Below are 23564 nucleotides of genomic sequence, written 5' to 3'. Positions count from 1 at the left end.
GTCCCCCACCTGCAATAACCAAGGAGTACCCAAATACCCCAATATAGCCATAAAATAAAACCAAAATAGAAGCCATGGATGGTGCTCAATAGCTCAGCAAGATTTTTGTGCCTGCTCATATTCATGGGAGGTAAAACCCCCCGCACACTTCAGGCCCACGCCAGGCAGGGACGTGCCGCTCTGGTTCACATGTGCTTTCTCAAGCGACCAGCAAGGCAGCCACCCTTCGAGGGGCATTGCACCCCAGTGAGTGAGCTCCCCCATATCACCATATACCTGGCCCCGGGGGTAACATCCAGACAGCATGGCATGGTGTTTCAGCACAGCCCTGCCCTACAGTCACCAAAGATCCCACGGTACATGCAGAGGACAGATGCTCTTAATCACCGTCCCCCAGACAAAACTCAATCCCCACCATGTCTACAGTTTTAATTGAATAGAGCAATTTTCTCCAGTCCCCGTCCCAAATGGAAGGGGAGCGTTTGCTACCCAAGGGTTGTCCCCTTCCACCTGAGACGGCTGCACGGCATGGGGGGGATGCGATTGCAGTTGGGCTTGCAGGGCGTCTGGGGAACAAACAATACAAGTGGGTTGCAAAGGCCGCATGCTGTACACACAGACATTTGGCAGCCCTCTTTAGGGAGCCTGGTTCCTCATTCGCATCACGTGGACTGGGTTTCGAAACTCCTGTTCAAAACTCGAAAGCGAACTGTGCCGTCAAACCACGACGGGCTGTACGTGCAACGGAGCAAGAAAACAGCACGTGAAGTCTGCAAAGCGCTGTCGGAAGAGACGGCGCATCTGACTTGGCTCCATGTTTATAGCCACAGGCCCTGAAGTTGGATAGATAGGGACGGAGAAGATGGGCTGCACCTACAGATAGGCACAGACCACCAGAGACTCTGAAAAAGGACGTGGGGGTTAGAGCGGAGAAGCAACTCAACGTGAGCTTCCAGCACAAAGGGAGCTAACGCCATCCTTGGACGTCTAAAGAGGAGCGCATGGGAGGAGGAGGCAGGTGAGACTCATCCCAGGACAACATATCCCCATTTTAGAAGAGTGCTGAAACATCAGATCGGCCCCCAGAGCCGTGAGGACAATTCAAGGGCTGCACAAAACATCCCACAGGGAGAGGCCTGAAGAGCTCCGTGCGTCTGGCTCACCAAAAGAGATGTGCGGTGCAGCAATACCTCCGAGCCGAGAAAGCGTTGGGTATTAAATGTCTCTCCAAACTACAGGGCAAGGCTGTGTAACTGGCAGCCCCTAAGCAAAGGGTCGGGGGGTGGGGGGGCACACTGCTCACATGGCGAGTTGCTCCTGGGACTATGGCCCACGGGACGTGTGGCCCCCAGCTACCTAGTCTAAGAGAGGGGGAGCAGGCCTCATTTCTTGACATCATCCCATTGAAGCTAGCTACCTTTCTGGAAGGTATAGCTCAATCAAACGCAAGTTAAGCAGCTGAATGAAGGGTTCGCCGGGGGAAATCGAATGGCCTGTGATATACAGGTGGTCTTACAGATTCATAGAAGTCAGGGGCCCGCAGGGACCTCACGAGATCATCAGGTCCAGCCCCCTGCTCCAGGCAGGAAAGACACCTGGGGTCAGATGACCCCGGCAAGGTGGGCGTCCAGTCGTCTGGTCCAGGAAGGTGTAGATGGAAGATGTGGCATCATAACTACTGTAGTGTAAAACAAAATCCAGACGCATAAAGCACAGCTGTATGAACAGCTCTATTTGGAGGTAAGTGAATTCACACATGAAGGGCCGATCAATAATATCACAAAATCATAGGAAATGAGGGCTGAAGGGACCTCAAGAAGTCACATCTGGTCCAACCCCCTGCTTCAAGCAGGACCAGCCCCAACTCCATCATCCCAGACAAGGCTTTGTCTACCCGGGTCTTCAAAACCTCCAAGGATGGAGATCCCACCACCTCTCTGGGTATCCTGTTCTAGTGCTTCACCACCCTCCTCATGAGAAAGTTTTTCCTAATATCCAACTTAAACCTCCCTTGCTGCAACTTGAGGCCACTGCTCCTTGTCCTGTTGTCTGCCCCCGCCATAAAAGAATATAACAACTCTAATCAATAGATCAACGGGTACCACCATACCTGTAAACCAAGCACGAGGCTAAAAAGCACGAGTTACCTTTCACAGACAGTTCGGGCCAATTCAGAGGAGGTAACCACGCATTTAACTCCAGTCAGGTCCCATCTCACTGACGCTTCGGCACGTGGTCGTGGCCTAGTTGAACCGAGGCAGCGGCTCTGAGATCTGCCTCTTTCCCCTCCAAACTAACTGTTCTGTATTTCCGTGCAGACTTGGTTTGCATTTAGAAACCTCTCATCTGAAGCCGAATGTGCGAGACACCTAAATGCAACACGGCCTGGCTGTTTAGGCATGCTGCTTATGGAAATACATAAGCCCGTGCTTAATGTTAGTTGTACTTCAGTCCTTCTGCCTCTTGTGTGCATAAGTGCTCTCGAATGCATGCATGTGCCCCTCTTTGAGGGTCATGGAAACCAGACTGGAAATCACAAGGGAGAAAAAGAAGCAGAAGATCAGTACAGATTCACTGCCCAAGTGGAGTGAAGTATCATAATTCAACACATCACTTGTAGATCATTACAAGTTTAACACTCATTTCATAAAAAAATAAAATAAAAAATCCCAGCCCTGTGCTTTATCACTTTTATTTGAGCTTGAACCCCCCCCACCCCAGAAACCATCAGGCTCTGTGCTGATGTGATGCACGTGGTGCTCAATTGCAGCCTGCCCCACGCTCACGGTAGAAAGGGTGGAAAGGATGAGTGCGAACCCGTCGTGGTTCCCCACGGCTTTATCTGCCAGGCGTCTGCAAGGATCGGAGAGCATCCTAGGGAATTTGGCAAACGGCAGTCCAGTTTCACACAAACTTAAGTCTAAACCACATGAAAGGCAACGGCTGAGGTCAGTTTTGTTCTGAGTTTTCTTTGAACATACAGAGAAGTACGCTTGGAAAATAAATGTTGGCTCTCTCAAATAGGAGAGGAGGCCTGCTTGGATCTGACCTGGTAAACTGAGTCGCAGGCTCGGTACTGGCACTCAGACGGAGCCAGCTCCTCTCCTAAAAGGTTGGCATTCCCGTGTGAAGAGCCTGCTTCCCACCTGGCTACAGAGCAGGTTTCGCAGTATCTACTACACCTGCTGCACATCCCGTCGGCACAGGTGAACTATTTATTATATGCCACCATCTGGGGGTCCCAGGAAGCTCACTAAGAAGCCAAGCTGGCTCTGGACAGGCATCTTTTCCAGGAAAAAAAACAATGCTTATGAAGAAAAAGTGACATTTTAGTTTCTCTGCTACCTCTTGGAGAGGTGTATTGACAAGTGGGACATACCCAGTGACCCTTCACAGGACTATGCTACTCCCATTCCCAGGCTCGCTGCTCGGGGAGCAGCCGTACCATGCCCCAGGGATGGCCCAGACCCACCTGAGGGGTCACAGGCCAAGCCGTGTGGCAGGATTTCAGGCCTGCGGTAGTGGGCAGGGAGGTGAAGGGCAAGGCTGCAGGTCAAGACTGAGGAGCCCTGGCATAACGGCATGAGGAAAGTGAATACAGAACAGGCCTAATGCAGTGCCCCTCGCTTTCCTGAGTGCTGCTGGGCCTCCACGAGACCCCCTTTGCTTTGCACAGACTCCCTTTGCTTTAACCTTGGCATATTTTTAAAAAAATCAAACCCTTTTCTCAGACGCCCGCACTCCTATCCATTCCCCTGGCCACTGCAGATCCATGCACTACATTTTTATCAGCAAAACAAAGCCTCCTCCCCACCCCCAAAAAAATAAAACCCCTACTACTATGGGCAACATCTCTCCCAATCTGGAAGCAAATAGCAAGAAGCCTGTACAATAATGCATGTCCCTCTGTCCTAGAACAGATTCCTGCAAATCCCAGGCTAGTTTTCTCATGGGTCATTTTACCACCATTCATGACCTCTCAGTCATCCTGCGATGTGCTCTTTGCAGAGATATTTTCTGACCACAAAAATCCCCCCTCGTGGAAAGCAAGGCCTGGAGCTGGGGTGGGGGTTTTTTGTCCCACTGATGAAACTAAGATAATGCAGAGGGAACCGTGTGCATTTGGGCTGCTTTGGCCCTCGGAGCTTTGATGGAGCGGAGGATTTTCTGTACGAGCACCGTGGTCACAAATAAGAGCCAGGAAGAAAAAAGAAACCCCATCAGACAGGTGGAAATCGGTGCACAGAAAGGATTACTGTACGGGACTTTGCACTGCCCTAGTTGTGGGAACGCTGAACTCAGCCAGTCTAGACTCCAAAATCAATGCCTCTGCATTTCCTTTCATCTTCTTCGACCGGCACTTCATTCATTACCACCAAACACAAAGGGGTTTCGAGCATCTGACGCCGTCCCGGTGCCCTGATCTCTGCAATGCTCCACCTCCCCTGGCTTTACCGAAAGGTCGCCTCCCATTAAACCTCATCTTCTGGCGTGCGAGGGAGCTGACTTAGCAGCGCGGCAGGGCTCTGCCGTGTGCTTCAGTTGCATTTTCACCAGTTGCCCGCAGTGATGTGCCATGATGGACGGAGGCTTCGCGGCTCCATGCTGCACCACCGGCTATTTAGCCCGGGGCGCTGCATGTGGCTTCCCTGCCCTCCTGTACGCCCCCAGGCTAGCATTTGAGACTACACCAGGGGCTAAAACTTGTCAGCTTGCAGTGTGGCTTTCCACAACTTATTATCTGTCATCCACTTCTGCTCTCAGGGCCCCCTGCCTTCTCCAGCACATGGGGGAAGGCAAAGAGCTCACAGCGTCTACCAGGTTTTGGGCCTCGCTGCAACGTAATGCGGAAAACTAGTTTGCTGTTGCTATCCTGGTCTCCTCCGTAATACCTGCCCAGGGCTTTGATACTAAGGGCTCAAAAGACACACATTACAGCAAGATATTAATAGCCAAGCAGAGAGATTAACGCAAGACTTATGTCATACAATTAACTTTTTTTCCGGTTTTATCCTTTCAGTAAAATTTGAGGTTTATAATTAGCATCGCTGTCTGTTCTGAAGAGCGCAGGAGCTGGGGACTTACATAAACGGGAGTAGAGGTCTACGAACGATTCAAAATAGATGTGGTTTGGCTTTTTAAAGCGCACAGGCGCAGAAAGATGCTTGTATTTCGGTCGCGTCCGTCTCAGCCACGCACCTCCCCACACTTATCTCCATGCACACTGACGCTGCGCGTGGTTTTTGTTCATTTTGAACCAGAAACACAGCAGCACGCTGCTTCTCAGATATTTTAGGGGCACCAAAACGAGGTTCGGGGCAACAGCCTTCAGTCCGTGGGCGATTTATTTACGCTGGGAGACTCGGCTGTGATTTAGAGCAGCGGTCCTCAAACTTTTGGGGACCACTTGCTATTCTGTAAGCGTGTCATATTTCTGTATCAGGACTCATCTTTTATTAAACCAGCAAGATTTCTTGCAAAAAAATGTCTTTAATTGCAAGCTTTCGGGCACAAACGCCCTTTATCAGGCATTGGAGGAAAAGATTGTAAAAGTTAACTTTCTGATTCCTCGCTATGGATAATAAAACTTGATGACATCCCAGCCACCGTGTCGCCCCTCCAGATCCTAAAAGAGGCTGCCGAGTTGCTCGTTTCCCCCCTTCCTTTCCATATCTTCCCTCTCCCTATTTGCGCTTTCCCATTCCTTCGTTCTCCGTTCCCTCCGGCCGACGGCCACGTTCCCCAATCCGGCTGCAATAAAAGGGTCTTTCTTATCACGGAAACTCGTAGAGGCTGGCCTCTATTTCCACGCCAGGAATCAGACGTCCTGTTTCTGCGCCGGCCCAAGGAGACCGCAGCTTCGCTCGGGAGTCGCGGGAAGCTGCTGCTCCTTCCCAGCCGCTCGCGACGGCCCTGGGTTGTTTGAGCTTTTCCTTGTTAATCCCACACCTGAGCCCACGCCATCCCCCAGCCTGGCCATTAACAACATCTAGCACTAGAGGGAGGCGAAACGCATGTTCTTTCCCTCTTTGGCTTCCTCTGCCTCCTGGAGCACGGGAAGGCACGCAATTTCTGAGAATAACTAAATAAATGACACGGAGAACAGAGTCTCGCTGCAAAACAGACCCCCCGGAGTTAAAAGCAGCATCCCCTACGGACAAAAATGCTATGGGTATTTTTTTTATTTTCCCCCAGCAGTTTGTCTATGCAGGCACACGCACACACCAAACAAAAAAACAAAAAGCCAACCCACTTCCCTGTCTTTTTGGATGCTTACTTAAATGAGTCACAGCCTTGTAGAGGCAACAGCAAGACGGCTGGCTAGGAAGAAGACAGCCCTGCGCAGACAGTGAAATGCCTAGCAAAATCCTTGTTTTAAAGGCACTTGCCACTTCATCTTCCGACACCAGTGCGCGTCTTTCTCTCTCTGGGAAACACAAAGCAAGGGAGAAGACAGATGGCTTGCGAAGGCAAGCTGTGTCAGAGCAGCAGGTGTCTGTAGGTTGCTTTGCGAGTTATAATGCTGCGTGGCGAGCCGGCAGGAAAGCGGAGACCCTCTCCCCCAGCCCACGTCCGCGGCGGGGTGAACGCGCGTCTCCTCCAGGCATCAGCAAGCGAGAGATGCACGGTCTGGTCCGCAGCAAGAACAGGCTTGCATCAAAGTGCAGACTTATGCTTTTTATGCCAAACGCCTCTGCATTCACTGGGCACCTACACGGGCACAGCGGAGCACGCTGGCAACTGCTATTGTCAAGGGCTCGTCCGTGTTTTCATGCTAACCCTGCTTTTAAGGCAAGGACAGCCATCCTCTCTACCCACCCTCAACCGAGCCAGGAGTTTGCAGGTGAAGACGACAGGGAGAGAGCGCAGCCTGGCAAAGCAGCACCGGAGACCTGGATTCGATTGCTGATGGCCCCTGGAAGACATCCGGCAAATTGCTTCACCTCCCCGAGCCTCACTTTCCCCATCTGTGAAAAAGGAGAGCTCTTCCTTCCTTTGTAGAGTGATTTGAGACCCGGTGGTGAAAAGTGCGAGGGATTTCCAGGAACGTCAGGATGGAAGAGGGCTTCTGCATTATCCAACCCAGTACCCTCCTATGCATTAGGATGGCAGCACTTTGGGCTCCTATTCAGGCCAGGCCACTGCTAGAAGCTACACATATGGAACTAGAGATGGTCCTTGCCCTAAAGAACAAAACTTTTGGAGGACATTCTGGGCTCTGCTGATTTCTCCCCACCCCTATTTTTTTTTGTTATATGTGTCAGGGTGTTTTTAAGCCTCCCCAGAGGCGCTGGGTGTTGACTACAGTTAGGTCTGGGGACTCTGGGTTGTGCCAATGCTCCTGCTAGGAGCAAAGCTGGAGGCTCCTGGCTAAAACAACCTTGCTCAGGGTCAAACCAATGCCACATTTGCGGTCAGGAAGGACTTTTACCCCATGATCAGACTGGTACAGACTGGGGAGAAGGGGAGGCTTGCTTTCCTCTGTAGTGAGGGGCATAGCTTGAGCACATATTGACACTGTATAAAAGCAAGGCGTTGGCTGCTGCGGCTCCCCTGCTTTACCTACGGCAGGTTTGGGCGACAGGTCTATGTCATGTCAGGGTTGATGCTTGTTTTACGAAGAGTTTAGATGATGGATTTGTCTGGGATGCTTTGGATAGGGCTGATCCTGCCTCTGGCAGGGGTTGCACTAGATGACCCCTGCAGATCCCTTCCAGCCCTCTTCTATGACTCTACAAGGATGAAGGAGAAGCCCTGAGCTTATCTGCAAGGAGCCCGGGAAACACAAGTCTCCACCAGGCTCAGCAGCTGCATGAAGGCAATGCCTCCCACCTGGGCCCGCGTTGCCCGAAGCACTTCCTCACATCGAAGCATCCCGCTGAGCTCTAACCGGTTTTACTTTGACATGGCCTATCCAACCTCAGAAACCTAAAGAAGTTTAAACCCTAGCTTGGTTTATCCACGCATGCATGTGCTTTGCAGAGAGACCAAGGCAGAAAGAGGACCAGCCACTTGCCCGGGTTTTTTCCAGCCAGATTTTGAAATGCCAGAGCCAGCTTTCCTCTTTGGAGAAATGTCGTGGGATCTCTCACCTCCGTGCCAAACAAGCAGGACTCATAGATGTTGGTGGCAGAAGCTGGAAGGGACCTTACAAGATCATCGGGTCCAGGCTCCAGACTCATTCAAAGCTCTCCAGAAACCCTCCGACACTAGACTAACCCATACCCAGCTGAGCAAAATGAAGAGCCAACTCTGCCTCACAGTTCAAACCTGAGACGTAGCTTCTCCCAGCTGCCCCTTCCAGTGGACATCTCAACCAGCAGCAGGTGGGCAAGGAGCACAATGAGGGGCCAACATAAGGCTGGACCCCGCTGTGAGCTCACGAGGCCTTGTCTTCCTCCATGGCACACGGGGATTGCACCCGTCTGCATCAAGGAAACACCTCCAGGCTGGAGAGAGGATCCACAGGGTTGCAGAAGGGGAGGAAAAATACAGCAAGTTGCATACAAGTCCCGCTTCAAAACTCCCCAGCCAGTTAGTTCCCTCTCTGCCCAGAGCTGGCCATTTCCCTTTGGAAAACAGCAATTTCATTTTTCTTCCTGGCCGGGATTTTTGGTTTCTTCCCGTAAGCCGAGTGCAAGCCAGCGTGGCAAGAGGCTCTTTGCTCACAGCTTGGTTTGTCAAACATGCCACGGCCTCTCCCTACCCACCGTCTGGGAACAGGCTTGCGGGCTGCTCTATAAGGAAGGGGAATTTCAAAACTGGGCTTTTTCCCTTCCTTCTCCCTTATTTTTCCCCCACCAGCAAGTCTAAAAGCACAGCCGAGCGGATCGAAACTCCCCAGCTCCCTACACAGCTCCAAACACAACTGCCCTGCGTGTCGCTGCAGGAGAATCAGAAAGCAAAGTGGTTTCCCTGTCCAAGGTGAGCACTCAACATTTTCAACGCCCCCCGTTTCCCCATTTCTAATACCGATGCACTTGCCTCTTGTGCACAGTGCCTCGAGACGCAGGGTTGAAAAGCATGACAGCGGTGCTAGGGCTGGATACTAAAACTGCTCCTCCATCGGCCCTTTATTTGATTTGGAGTCTGATGCAGATGCAACCATTCAGTTATCAGTAACTCAAGAGAGGGGACCGCTGAACGTGTCCGGGCTCCTGCCGTTTGTGTTATAATGCTCCATCTATAACCACATTCAGCGGCTTTAAAATCTCCCTTGATTGAATGATCCTAATAGACTCACTGGGATCTCGTGTTTGAGAGACAGAGAAAGTCACTGGAGTGTGCCGAACCCTTCATACCAGTGCATTTTTTAAGAGCATTCACTGTATAGTGAGCACGCAGTTATCTCCGTCTACGTCCCTCACTCCCAGGACTGTAGGATCTGAGCTGCTTCGTGGGCATCGCTCTCCCCTACTCCATCTCAACAGGAAAGAACAACACCATGTGCATGTTCCCGATGGGGAAACTGAGGCACACAGCTTCAGCGATGTGCCTAAGACGACACAGACACTATATAGCCGAATTAACAGGGATCACTGGCTCCCCGGCCCGATGCCTTCCCTGCTGGAGCCTCCATTCCCACGGACATGGGCGCAGCTACCCACATCCCACATCAGACCTATGCCCGGGGATGCGTTGCAGACAGTGGGAACATTTCCTTGGTATTAGCTTTTATCGAAAGCCAAATGCACACAGAGGAGCCAAACAGCAGCACAAACAGAGCTGCATCCTCTACTCCAACCTGGAAACCTTGATCTGGATTTGCCAAAAATATTCAAGCGTCTTAACCTATAATTTCTTTCTCATTGTTACTTGCCGTAGCCAGCCCTTATCTCCATCTTTGTGCCTTGCTTTTAACAGCCTTTGTTTACTGCCGCAAGATAAGGAGGCGATTTAGCAACACAAGATCCTCCAGGCTTCTGAATGAGCGCAGGCTTTTGTCAGCGCCTGGGCTCCTTTAGGGAGGAGAGGAAGAACAAGTGGATTAAATGATGTCTAGGACCAGGTGCTGCCTGCAGTTACATCAGCATAAACCCAGGGCAAAAGATGTGGAATTATATACGGGAGCTTTAGGATTTGGTGCCCAGGATTTGTATCACTGCACACCAACTTCACTCCACCCTAAAAGCCGATGCAAAACGATGCCTTGCCTCCATCCCAGGCCTGCAGGGTAAAGCCGGGGAGAAAGGGTGCGACCGCTGGGATTTCGACACGCCGAGCAGGGAAGAGGCAGCACAGACAGGGCCTATGTGACCAGACTTGTTTCAGCAGCAACCCAGAAGACCCAGCCAGCTGCCTGGACTTGAGCATGGGAAGAAAGCACGCAGGTAGAAAACAAGAGCAAACTGCTCTGTTCAAGTCAGCAGCACCGTCTTCACCGGCATTTCACAGAGCATCACTCCGCTCGTCCCCAGATACGACAGAGACAGATGGACTGCAGCCCACATCCTCTGCTCTGGCTCCACTCCTGACAAAGGGGGATTTTTTAACCTAAAAATCAGAGCTTACCGTTGATGACCTTGTGCAGCGTGAGTCTGGCTATGCTGGCTGGATGCCTGCTGGTAATTTCCCTTTACTCTCCCTCCCTGAAGGTCCCCCCTTCTCAGAAAGATGAGAGAGAGAACAACAGTGGCTTAACGAAGTACTTAATTCCTCAAAGCTCAGAGCAGCCAGGCTTTGTGCTTAGGCATGTTCCCTGGTGACCTCAGGGGCAGGTAAGGCGTGGTGTTTGGTACCCTCGCCCCTCCAGACCCTGGTTAGAAGTCACGCAGCCCGCTGTTTTCTATGTGCAGCATCCAAAAGTCTGGCAATAAGGAATTCACTGTACATATGCAAGGCTAGTTTCTATGTACAGCATCCAAGAGTCCGGCAATAATGAATTCATTGATTCTCACCAGATCCCTGCAAGACGGGGAGTCGCTATAAGCCCATGCAGGGACGCAACCGCTGAAGTGACTTGCTCAAGGTGTCTGTAGTCTCATCTAATGCCCTGCCCACTGCAACCTCACTCCATCCTAGCATGCTTGGCAATGCCAGGGGCACAGATGGACCTGCTGCCACTCTCGCAAGCAACCACATCTCATCATCGGTTCCTTAAGTTAATCTATTTTAGAGCCACGTAGGGTTTTTTGCTCCCATTCTTGCCACTGAAAGGCAGGTCCAGAACCTCACCTCTCTCAAAATGTCCACCTTAACTTCCCGTGTGATTCATTTATGCTCTTGCATCCTGGTACCAACACTGGCCTTTAATTTAAGCATCCCATTTTCCTCCGTGCAGTCCATTCCCCCGCTACAGGTACGGAGAGCAATCATATCTCCTTTGCCTTTGCTCTGCTAGATGACACAAACTAAGCTCTTCTCATGGGACAAGCTTCCCATTGCACAGATCATCTTACCACCCCTTCCTATAACCGGTCCAGCTGGAATTCATCTTTCTTGAACATGGATAACCAAGTAAAAAGTATTGCAGGTGAAGTCTCAGATGGGTGCTTTGTTGAATGGCATTAATCTCTACGAATTCATGGGGGGAAATGCATATCACCACTCTCTGCTATAACCACAGACTCCCACAACAACACCCCACCTCCAGGGAAGTCAGTGGAAAAGGCCTTTTTGGTTTCATTTGGAGCTGGGGAAGGCCTTCAAAATCCTTCCATCACTCTGTACTTTTGGAAAGAAAGTGTTTTCCCATACACAGTGAAGCTACACTTTTTTAGGCAACCCCTAAGGAGAGCCCTTTTGCCACCTCCGGCACATTCATGTACTTATTATGACCATCACTATCAGATCAGTTCTTCAGGAGCAGGACTGTCTTGGGTCTCCTTACCTGCACGCTGAACGCGGTCTCATCCAGAGGCGGTGGAGGAGGGAAAGAACCAGCCGATGGAGGGAAGTTGCCAAGATCATCCATAGGAGGTGGCGGTGGCGGCAGGAAGTCCCCTGCAACAGAGAAATCAACAGATTATAAAGGGCAAAATGAAATGGAGGCGTGAAGCTTCTCTGCTTCATTCAACTCATCCTCATATAGTGTTTCTCAATGTCTGGGTTCGCCATGCATATCCTGCTTGCACTCTAAACAGTGCTAGCATTGCACAGCACCCTGGAAAGGATCTGAAGGCACCCCAGGGTGAGAGGATCACTAACAGCTTGAACAGCCCCACCACCCATGGGTGCAGTGCACAAGAGCAAGCAGGATGCAATGTGCAGGCCGGAAGGACTGGGGCTCATGGCCGGAGAAGGGACCGGGGGGAGTCTGAACGCATGAACTGTATCCCCACTGCCACTGACTCAGTGCACAACCTTGGGTGAGTCACTGAACTGTGAGTCCTCTGCTAGGTTCATACTCACTCCCTTCAAAGCAGGAGGGGAGAGAGCTACCAGCACTACTTCATTCCTGGAAGTCATTTGGAGTCCCTGCAAGAACAGGGCTATAGAAATGCAAGCTCTAGGCATCATTACCGTCACGCACAATGAAGGAGCATGGGCAAAGGAGCGAGCAATTTGAAAAGCAGAGGCAGCTTTTACTTTAGACCTGCTTCAGAGAGTAAAAGCACTCATGGCAATGAGCAGTCTAGGTCCAGGGCTGCGCAAAGCATCATGAAGAGGGTCCTGAACGATGCCTGAAGGCAGGACCGGCCGACTGGAAGCTCACGGTCCTTGGGCCGTGGATTCGTATGGGCACAGTTTGTTTAAGCCCTTGTAGGTACCATGGACAACCCAACCAGCACCCCAAAAAAACAAGGCATGGCATGTCACTTTGCAGCACGCCGGGGATGGCAGACAGCTACCAGGATCCAAAAGGCACAGAGGAGGGGAAATACCCATCTGTTCAGAGGGGTCTGGAAAGCAGGCCAAACATCTGTAAGATCTCTGCAGTGGATCTGGCATCTGTTGTCCGCTTCCCATTCTGCAAATCTGCCTTCCAGTAAGAGGGGAAGCAATCTATTCTGAGCCCCGGCGAAGGGAGAGTCCAGCAGTGTCAAACTTTGTCACGTGGCGGCCGAGCCAGCGGTGTCCAGATACGAAGAAACGCCAGGCTACAAATGCCAGGCTCCCTATTCCTACTGCAGCAATGACGTGCTGGGAGCTGTCTTCACTCACAAGGAAGGAGGAGGCTGCTGGGAGACTTTTCTCTTTGACGATGAAGCTTGAGGGAGCCCTGTGCCACCTCCTCCATATCCCTCTTGCAGCAAGCTCACCCCTGAAAGGCCACCGCAACAGGAGAAGGCTGATATTGCTGCCCCTAAGCAAAACCCACTGAACAAACCACGATTCACAGTAAAAGCTGTCTTTAAATCGGCATGAAATAAGGAGCTTGGAGGATTGATCGATTTTCTTTAATTTTCTCTCCCATTTCCCACCCCCCATCCTCCCAGAGAGGTGGTCTAGGAAAAGGCTTCCTCGTGCTCTGTACAATTGGGCTTTCGAGCCATTGCAGAAAGCAAGGCCACTCACTTAGCTTGGAGAGAAACTCTCCCAGAGTCCCGTAGGCGACACGTGCAGAGGCAGAGCCAGGTACAGCAGTCCACCCCCTAGCAAAAATGGCAAAACAGGTTTGCTGTGGAGAAACATCAGCACCAAATCTGACTGCCTGCGGGGCAGCAGGCGTGGGGGGCAGTTTTCTGCAATTCTGGCAGATTTAGGATCTTTTTCTTCTCCCCCTATTAAGCTCTGTGCTGCCGGCATTACTAAATCCCGAAGCACCTTGTTTGTGAAGGTGTAAAACTACAACAAGGTATTGATATTTTAAACAAGACGGCCCAAGCTACTGTTCCCCTCCATGTGGTGCTGTAACAGGCAACCGTCCACGTCTCAGTGCAGAGCCCGGCAGCTCTTCTGTTAGCCTCTTTTGCGCTAATCCACCTTGCCCAGGGGCTCAAGAGGCTTTAGGGGGGAAGAGGCTGGCATCAAAACCGGCCAGCTCACTTCGGAGCGTCAGCAGTGATGTTTTCATATCCCAAAGGAACAAGCCAGGACCCACTTTTCCAGGGCAGACAGGATGAGACCACATCACCCATGAGAGGCAGCATGGATGCAGGGCCCCATTGTGCGAGATGTCAAACGATGCAAGCGCTCGGAGCTGTGGCCAGATGCAGGGTCAGCCCGATTCGGCAGCCGGCCCCTTTGATCTGGTATCCTGAGTGCGCAGGGTTTCCCCCTAAAGTTGCGAAGCCTGCGTATATGCAATAATGCTGTATAGGCATGAATAACCACGTGCAGGAATCAGCCCTTTTATAACGAAAGCTGCACAGAGACATTGACAGCCACGCTTGGATCTGGACTTCTTACCCGGAGCCACGCTGTTAGGGGGCATAATAAAGCAATGGAAACCGAGCACTGTTTCAGTGCAAAACCCTCAACCTTTGGGCTCTCTGCAAAAGCCAAAAGGGACGGGACGTTTCAACAGTGTAAAAACTTCTTCTTTTTTTTTTTTTTTTCCTTCCACCTCTCTCAAACAGCGTTTCAATTGGAAAGAAAAATCAACCTGATTTCACACAGCACTTGAATTTCCACAGAACCGCCCTGCTTGGGTGCACGATGGACGCGCTGAAGTTTCTCTGAAACTTCCAGTGAAATTGCAAAAAGTCAGATGTGACTGCGGGAACCCCACGCGCCACCGCGTGTCATGACAGCCTGTGCACGGGAGCGATTCCTGCAGCCCCAGAGCGAAGGGGAGTTACGTGCTAAAGCAGAAGTGAGACAAGGCAGGATGGAGGCCGTCAGGCCACTGAAGTAAACACAGTCCTGCAGCTTTGCACATTCAGAACGTTATTCCTCCCGAGAGTTTACAAAAGCAGATCCAATTTCTTAAAAAACCAGACGAGGCATGTTGGACGGCGCTTGGGGGAAAGCGCGTTTCTTCGTATCTGGACACTGCTGGCTCGGCCGCCACGTGACAAAGTTTGACACTGCTGGACTCTCCCTTCGCCGGGGCTCAGAATAGATTGCTTCCCCTCTTACTGGAAGGCAGATTTGCAGAATGGGAAGCGGACAACAGATGCCAGATCCACTGCAGAGATCTTACAGATGTTTGGCCTGCTTTCCAGACCCCTCTGAACAGATGGGTCTTTCTCCTCCACAGCTGCAGGTCTTTATTCTACCCCGGTGTTTTCTTTTCTTTTCCCGCACACATGCACACAGGCCCCAACATGTCCCCACTCGAGGAACAGGCAGAAGCCCCCTTTATTTCCCAGAGAAGAAGGCATGTATTCAGTTCAAAGGGTGGAAAGGCCAAGAGGTCTAAAGACACAAATTGAAAATAGCCCCTGGCCCGAGCAGCTCCCAGCTTGAGCCGAAGTGGAAAAACCAGGGCATTTAATTTGGCCTCAGGTGAAGGATGGGATGCAACGATAGTTAAACATTAAAAGAAAGCACATGCTGCATGGGAATGGCACCTGCAACTAAGCAGCAATGTCAGGGCATTAATTAATCACCCGGTGGGGTAGGCAAGTGGCAGTAGCCTGGTTTCAGTCAGAGAAAGGCAGGGTTGGCAGGGAAGGGGGGAAGCTAGGACTCTTCAACCTCCCATCCCTCACCCCATAACAGGCAGAAGACAGACCCTGCTCTGGCTGTCGACAGCCTCATCTGTCCTGTGCAGACCCGCAGCACCCACCCCTGCGCTTCGGATGCAGGCCCTGGGACCCTCTTTGCCGGGTCCTTTGGGCACAAAGCCCAAGGCAGCGAGTGCAGCTCTTCGAGGCGATGCTACTCCAGAACAAGGAGCAATGGGCTCGAGCTGCAGCAAGGCAGGTTTAGGTTGGATACGAGGGACATAATTCTCACGCGGAGGGTGGTGAAGCACTGGGACAGGCTCCCCAAAGAGGTGGTGGGATCTCCATCCTTGGAGGTTTTTAAGGCCCAGCTAGACAAAGCCTTGGCTGGGATGATGCAGTTGGGGCTGGTCCTGCTTGGAGCAGGAGGTTGGACTAGATGTGACCTCCTGAGGTCCCTTCAACCCTCATTTTTAATGATTCTATGAAATAATTGCATCTAGGTGGAAACCGCTGCTCTTCCTGGGCACTCCCACCCCATGCTGGTCCATGGCGCTAAACCATCATGGACAAGAGATCAGCCAGGCCAAGCATTTGCTGCTTGCAGACATTTGCAGCCTCCTCCCAAGTCCTAACCCAGGTCAAGGAGAACGTATTAGCACAAGGACAGTGTCTGGGTGGACATGCCCAGGTCTGTCTGGATCTGTCATGGAGCAGGACCTGCCCAAGGACCCAGCACCCAAGCTTCGAACCCACGCGCACTGGCAGCACGGTCTTCCCGAGCCTGGGGGCACTCAGTTGCTCCAGGCACGCAGGGTACCGGGGGAGCTGTGACAAGTGACCCCAGCTAGGGCCCATCACAGCAAATTGAAGGCTTGATGTGTCCACTACAATCATCTACTACGACTTCTCGAGTGGCCTGGACCGAGAGTTTGGTCCAGGACTCGTGACCATGTGCTCCAGCTGGAATGGTTGGCATCCCCCCCTCTGATTCCTGATACTTTAGAGGGGTTTTTTGGGGTTGTTGGGGTTTTTTTTGTACTTCCTCTTGTTGTAGAGGCTGGAGTACCAGAAGCTGCAGTCTCAGCCTTTCCACGGCCTCTCTGGTTGTAAAAAAAAGTCACTCTTTTCTGGGCCTCCTGGTTTCCATATCTGGCTAAGACTCTCTCAGTGCTCACGCTGCCCATCTGATCCCAGCCCAAGCCGTCTCCCCAGCCCTGGCAGGACCTTTCCGGGCCCGGTCCTACATGTTTGTAACCATTGTTCCCCGCAAACCCGAAAAGATAAAAGCAAATGAGCCCAGACACGACTGGCTGGGGGCCTCTGGAGAAGTGGATCGGACCAGGCCTCCCTTCTCTCCAGTGGAGGTGACTACCCTCACCAAGTCAGCTCGTCCCTTCTCCCAACTTTGATCGGAGGACAAGTCAGCCCAGAACCCGGCCGTCCTCTTGCACGGTGGCAAACGTGTCTTGAAATCGGGTCTTGTTCGCCCCACATCTGTGTCGTACATGGACACACACACACCACATGGGCCTGGGCCGCTTTTGCAACCCTCAGCAAACCCAGGGCTCTCAAGCTCCATTTCCCGTGCTGGCCTGAGCCTGTGACATGGCTACATATTTGCTAGCAAAGAGGATCAGTAATGGGAGTTTGACTGTTCCCCTCACCCCCACTTTACAGGTGGGGTAAGCAGAGAAGAAAGGCATTAAATGACTTGACCAAGGTCACGTTGGAAAACAGTGGCGGTGCTACCAACATGCTTAGCTTCCAAACTCATAATCCAGCACTTTCGCTGTCCGAATCATTGCTGTCATGAGGTATCACTCAAGAAAGATGATGCACGGGTCCTCTGGATTCCCTGGCTTTACGTGCAGGCTCTGACAGCAATGCACACACCTTTGCTCCAACAGCCCGGAGAGCGATTTCTCAATAAAATAGGCTTCTCCTCCTTGCTAGTCTTGTTAGAAGTGGTATTACGCCGTTCATTACCATACTCTCCAATCATTTAACAAAGGATCCTGCAAAGCCTTTGCACGTTGTATTGGACTGTGCAGGGGAATGCTGCTGTGAAAACCAGTCGTACGCTCTCCATCCCCACAGACTGCCAGCAAGAGGCCATGGGGGTGCCTTCTGGTACCACCTTAATGCATATGGCCAGGGCAGAGAATAGCACTGGGCATGCCCCCGAAGCTGTTATGCAACCAGCACCAAGCGGACGGGGATATTTGCACAGCAATGCTCCCCAGCACAGCCCAGCACACTGCAGACATACCTTATGTGCCCATTAAACCCCATGGGGACTGCTTTGATGTTTGCAATTGCAATACAGGAACTGGAAGGGGCCTCCTGGGACATCGAGTCCAGGCTTCTGCATTTGCAGGTGACCCTTTATCTAATGGTTCCTAAAAAGGATCCACTCCAGCCACTCAGTGCCCTATGAAAACAAAGTAGAAACACCCTACAACATGCCACGGGGCAGTGGAAAGCAGAAGAGAGAAGTGTTACTGTTTTGCTACTATAACAGCAGAGAACGTAGTAGGTTAATGCATGTTAAGCTCCTAGGAAGAAGACTAGACCCCAAATTCCCCCCACAACCCACCAGACCTGCCCCATCTCACCCTACAGTCCTTGCCAATCTGACCTGGAGAACGACCAGGGCTGCAAAGCCAAGACACGCCAAGTGCTAACGCACCTGACATGCCCCTTGCTTGGGGTTCGGTCCTGCAGGCACTCGCCATCCTTTCGGGATGCTAGCGAATGGAGGCCCCGATAGCCAGGCACAAGTATTTGCGAGATCAGGTCCAAAAACAACCCGTGCCCCTGGTTTTCAAGAGGAGTCTGTTTGTCAGCTGGAAGTTAAGTGGAATCAAAGCAAACACCCTCCCCCGTGAGTCATTGCTGTCACTGCAAGATGTTAACCGGGGAAAGGATTTGCAAACGTGTAGCTTCCGGACACACACAAGGTCCTGCTAGCCTGGTAGGAACAGCTTGTTTTTTCGTATGCGTGGGGTTTCCCCCACCCCCAAAATGATGCCGGTTCCCTGCAACAATAACTCCTTCATGAAATCAGCCAGCAAAACCGAATTCATGCTAGCCTTCCCAGAGCACGGGATGACATCTCTGAGTTGCAGGCCCAGCTGTTTTCTATTAGTTTCCTGACAAACAAAAATAACCCTTTCTATCATTGTGATCACTCCCAGTTCTGAAGCTGGCCTGGTGCTGTTGGGAAAGGAAAGAAAATGAGGCTTTCTACTGGCTTTAGAGAAGAGGGGGAGGAAGAGGGAAGGCAGAACAAGAGCCCTCCCTACTGCTCTCCATCCACAGGGTGCAACCCAAGCGGCACGGGGCACGAGGAGCGAGCAAGTCAAGGCATTCGGTCTCTGCTGCAGGTGGTCAAGCAAGGGGAGGTGCAAATCTGGGACGCTGCTTTTTTTTTTTTTTCCCATATAAGTCACTTCCAAGACAAGTTTGCCTGAGATCCCCCCACTCGTTTCCCACAGGCCAAAGAGCTTTAGGATCCTGAGAGCCTCCTTCCCTCATTTTACACATACAATCAAACCTGCACAGACATGCTCCAGCCCTCCCTTGCAGTGGCAGCACCTGTCTGCGCAGCTTTGATTTTGTGTGCTCAAGCTCTGACCCGCAAGCCCACGTCATCCAGCCCGGGGGTCTCCCCACAGGAAATTTGTCAGGGAGGGAGCGGTGGCAGCGTCCCTGTCAGCTGCCGGATGCCACAACCTGGAGCTTGGCGCACGCGGGGTTCCTCCAAGCCCACATCTGGCACACGTGGTCGAACCGGCATGCAAGATCAGTCTGCAAATCACACTGGGCAGGTGCACCGGATTGCACCCAAGGAGAGAGCCCGTGCACCAACCCCACGCTGAATCAGGCCTATAAATTGACCCTGAACACAGGATGCGGCCCTCCAGGCCAAAAGGTTGAGCACCGCTGGTCCAGAGCAACAGCCCTGAGCTGCTGCAACCCTGCACTGTGCTGCGGCACGTTTCAAAGCGAGCATCAAGCCCACAGCTTTCAATAGCAACAGAGCCGTGTGTTCATTCAAGTGCTTTGCTGCGCTGGAACCGGGGATCTACGGCTGGAGTTCCTTGTCTTCTCAATCAAGTTTCCTAATATAAACCTTTATCTATAGGGGCTTTCTTTTTTTATTTGTTTGCTGTTTGTTTTATTTATTTATTTATTTAATGCCTGTCACTTGACAGGGCAACCAAAATAGCTTCTTTTTTGCTTGAAGCATCCTTGGCGCGGGCTGGAGGGGGAGGGAGGAAATCACTTGATCCAACATTTATACACTCAAAATAGTCACACGGTTGCATGCCATTTACATAATCTACCTAAACATGCCAAATCAGCCCATGATTGCTGGGCTAAAACCAACATCCCGAGCAGAATCACAGCCTGGACTCCCCACACTCTTCCCGACAGCTAATCCTACCCCGTTAACTATACTGGCTAATCAGTGACTATATTAATAAGCAGCAAAAACCACCAGCTAATTTCACTTTCCTCATTTAAAAAAAAGGAGCGCTGAACCTGTCAGGTACTTGCATTAGAAATTTACTTCGCCACCTGCCAGCTGAAATATTGCTTTTATGGATTTATATTGTATTAAAAGGTCACTGGCTGTTTAAGACTTAAACAGTTTTAATCATTCGAAAAGTCTCTTAACAGTAAGGAAAGGAAGCTCAGAACAAACAGCAGCAGGGATTCTAATTAAAAGGGCCAATTCATCTAATTTTATTTGGGGTTAATTATTCAGGATTCACTCTCCGATGTGTAAGGAATAGCAATTAGTAATTTTAGTGATTTGAGGAACATTGGAGGTGTAATCAGTTAAAATGAGTGAGTGTTTACAACACAAGATGGTGAATTAGTTTCTCCCAGCTGGAGAACGGGAACATTAGTCCCCTACAGTTCAAGACGATGAATCGCGAGGCCTGGTTAAAATATTCTATTCAAATAACAAACACACGCCAACAATCATCTGGTATTTTTGTTTACCGCATGGAAAATCAAAGTATAAAGGGAACATGTACCATAACAACGGCTCCCTCCTCCTCCTCCCGGCTTCTACCACGCTGGTCTGGCTACCAGCACGGCTGCTGGGATTAAGAGCAGTTTTCTTATTCCCCCTCTGCCCCCGCATCCTTGCTCTTTCATTGCCGTCCCTCCGAGTCCGCTGGGAGATCTTGACCCCTCCCATCCAGGGCGCACCCTGAAGTCACTCTGGATTCACTCCAGTTTAACGGGGGGCTGTACCCAGCATAGCCAGGGTGAGCTCCAGTCCGAATTCGCTTCAGCTCCGTGTTTCAGAAACTTCGCCGTTAATCTGAACGAGGTGGGGAGCACGACCCCAGATTCTCTTGCTCTAGAAATGTCCTGTCCAGGGCTGGAAAGCTTGCCAAACATCAGGGAAGGAGACTGATGGGAACATCTGGATACCCACCTTGCTGGGATCCTTTGACCCCAGCTGACTCCTTGCCCCTGGGGCAGGGGGCTGGACCCAATGATCTTATAAGGTTCTTTCCAGCCCCAATGTCCATGAAGTCTATGAAAGAGGTGCCCTAATGTCCATGAAGTCAATCACAGCCCTTATGTCTATGAAGTCAATCATAGCCCTAGTGTCTATGAAGCCTATGAAAGAGATGCATGTGCAGGAATGGCTCATGTCTTGATCTAACACCTGATGGAAAGCCCAGCTGACCTTGGTGTGATCCGGTTTGGGCCCCATGAGGGTCAGGAGCCATCATCGAGCCTGTTTACCCTGGCATAACCACTCCTAGGAGCTGAGCCGGAGTTAATAGCTATGCCTCATTTCCAATGCATCAGCTGTTTTGAATTTTTTTTTTTCCATTACAAATAGATGCTGCATGTAGTATCCAGCTGGCAACGCTTTCATTGCACCTGGAGGCACTGGAGGGGAAAATCCCATCCTCACTAGGTTTGTGTTAAAGCCAGGTGAACTCTTTCAATCTCCCTGAAGGGTAAGTAGCTAGTGCTAGGTTAACAGCTCAAAATTCAAAGGTTTCGTTCCCTAAGTCTACTAGACCTCCAGTGCCCTGCCAGGCTGAAGTCCCATAGGAAAAAAACTCTTGCCTGAAAGCAACAGTAATTAGCCCATGTTAAAAGTCAATGCCAAGGCCTAGCTAGTCATTGAGGCAATGTGGCTAAGGCATGTTGGCGTCTGTAGCCAAAGAGCAACACATTGGGCCATCTTCGATTCCCAGACCAGGTCCCAATTTACAGCTGAGGGGAGCCTTTGGCATAAGCAAGGTTCAAATTTATATTTCTGGAGCCATAACCTCCACCTGATGAACAAACTCGCTTGTGAAATGAACTGGTGTGCGGACAGCGCTTTGAAGACGCCGTGCTCCGATGAAGACAAGCCACCGTCATCTGCAGCTTATAGTTGGAGCAAATGGCATCATGCTACAGCTCAAGGAGGCATTAGGCTGAGCTTGGACCATTAATAAAGCTGCGAGTAGGTCTCTGGAGTGACCTGGGACACCACACTTGGCCCACCTGTGCATCGCTCACGTCCTCTATACAATGGAGAAGATAAAGTATTTTGTGACCCATAGATGAAAAGCAGGACTGGACCAACCCTACTCTCACATCAATTTGACACGGGGAAAACTCAGACCTGGTTTCGGATGAAACGCTGCTAATATAAACTGTCACAACGACCAGGAGAACCAAAGAAGACCACAGTCATCATCATGGGCTGTCTACAAAGTGAGACAAAGCTAGTTTCCTGCCCTAACTTTTAACACAGCTGTTAATGCAGGAAACGGGCTACGATGTTTTAAAAAGTGAATTAAATTCTATGTTAAAATCCAGAGAGGAAAAACGGCCAAACAGTTAACTCAAAAGTTCAGGGTCTTCCAACGGCTGGCTCTCCAAACAACTTTGGCTACAACCTCAAGCAAGTCCATTCACCTGGTTGTGCCTCAGTTCCCTCGATGGAAAATGGTGATATTAACCCTTCCTTTCTCCCACCCTTCGGAAAGCTCTTCAGAGCACAGATCGTCTTCCTCAGCGTCTGCACAGTGCCCAGCAGAACAAGGCCATGCTCCCCGTCGAGGCCCCGAGGCACTAACATGGATAAAAATACATTTCACGTACTAAACAACCACCCCGCGCAGATGGCCAAGATGGAAAATTCTCAACGTCGACCACTGAAACGCCGGCAAAATAAAAGGGCATCCAGTCACAAGAGCAAATTATCTCCTTTGAGAAGACGACGTGCATTGCATTCCCACACATAATCCCCCTTTTCCTGCAAGCAGCCAACCGTCCTTCTAGCAGCTCAACAAGGGAACGGGGCTTTGCTCAGACCCAACCGAACTAGGTTATCTATTTGTTCATCAGACAACGGCGCTAAGCTCGTTCCTGGCCGCCAAGTGCTCTTGACAAGAGTCGACGCACGTGTTAATCTGTTAGAAGAGGCTGCCGTAAAGAGGTTGGGAAAACAAGTGATGCCACTGGATTAAACCCCCGTCCTCTTTGGGGATTGTCTAAAAGGTTGGGTTCGGCTCTTGCCTGGCATAATGAAGACCAAACATTGCAGTCTGTTTCTTGGAACAAAAATGGACTGGGTCGGCTTCTTCCTTGGCAGAGACTGTTTGAAGGGAGGGGGAATTGGTCTTGTCGAGAATCCATGGTGTTAACCATGGACCTGAAGCCAGACCAGCTATTTTCTGCTTGATGATAAAGCACAAAACACTGCACAGATCAGAGGAGCCATCCAGCATTCCTCTACTGTCAGGAGACTTTCTGGAGAAGCTGCAGCCAGCCATTTGCAAAGACAGCTCGAACATACCAACGCCTCAAACTGCTTCTCTCCACATCTGAATACAGCTGCAATCTGCCGTGTTTTGGTAAGCCAGTTGGCCGCTATGGGCTCAGCTCGATCCGCACCAAGCGGCCGCCTGCGTCATGAAACATCTGGAACGCGTTGGGCTCAATTCTGCGCGCCGAGCCTTCAAGAGAGTCGGATGACTGAACAGATTAGCGTAGCAAGAACCCTTCCTCGAGTGAAGGGTCAACTTT

General features: G+C 51.1%; 1 protein-coding gene across 1 annotated transcript in view; it reads right to left on the bottom strand.

The window, feature by feature from the left end:
* Positions 1 to 23564, bottom strand: part of LPP (LIM domain containing preferred translocation partner in lipoma) — a 370753-nt gene that overhangs the window by 268081 nt on the left and 79108 nt on the right. The window contains exon 3 of the mRNA XM_019503472.1: positions 11831 to 11943. Within this exon, the coding sequence (XP_019359017.1) occupies positions 11831 to 11943 (113 nt within the window). The remainder of the gene's footprint in view (positions 1 to 11830; positions 11944 to 23564) is intronic.

This window comes from Gavialis gangeticus, unplaced genomic scaffold (assembly GCF_001723915.1).
Source record: "Gavialis gangeticus isolate Ggan-Ray unplaced genomic scaffold, GavGan_comp1, whole genome shotgun sequence".
NCBI lineage: Eukaryota > Metazoa > Chordata > Crocodylia > Gavialidae > Gavialis > Gavialis gangeticus.
The sequence above is the reverse complement of the archived record's forward strand: the minus strand, read 5'-3'. Positions and strand labels throughout refer to the sequence as shown.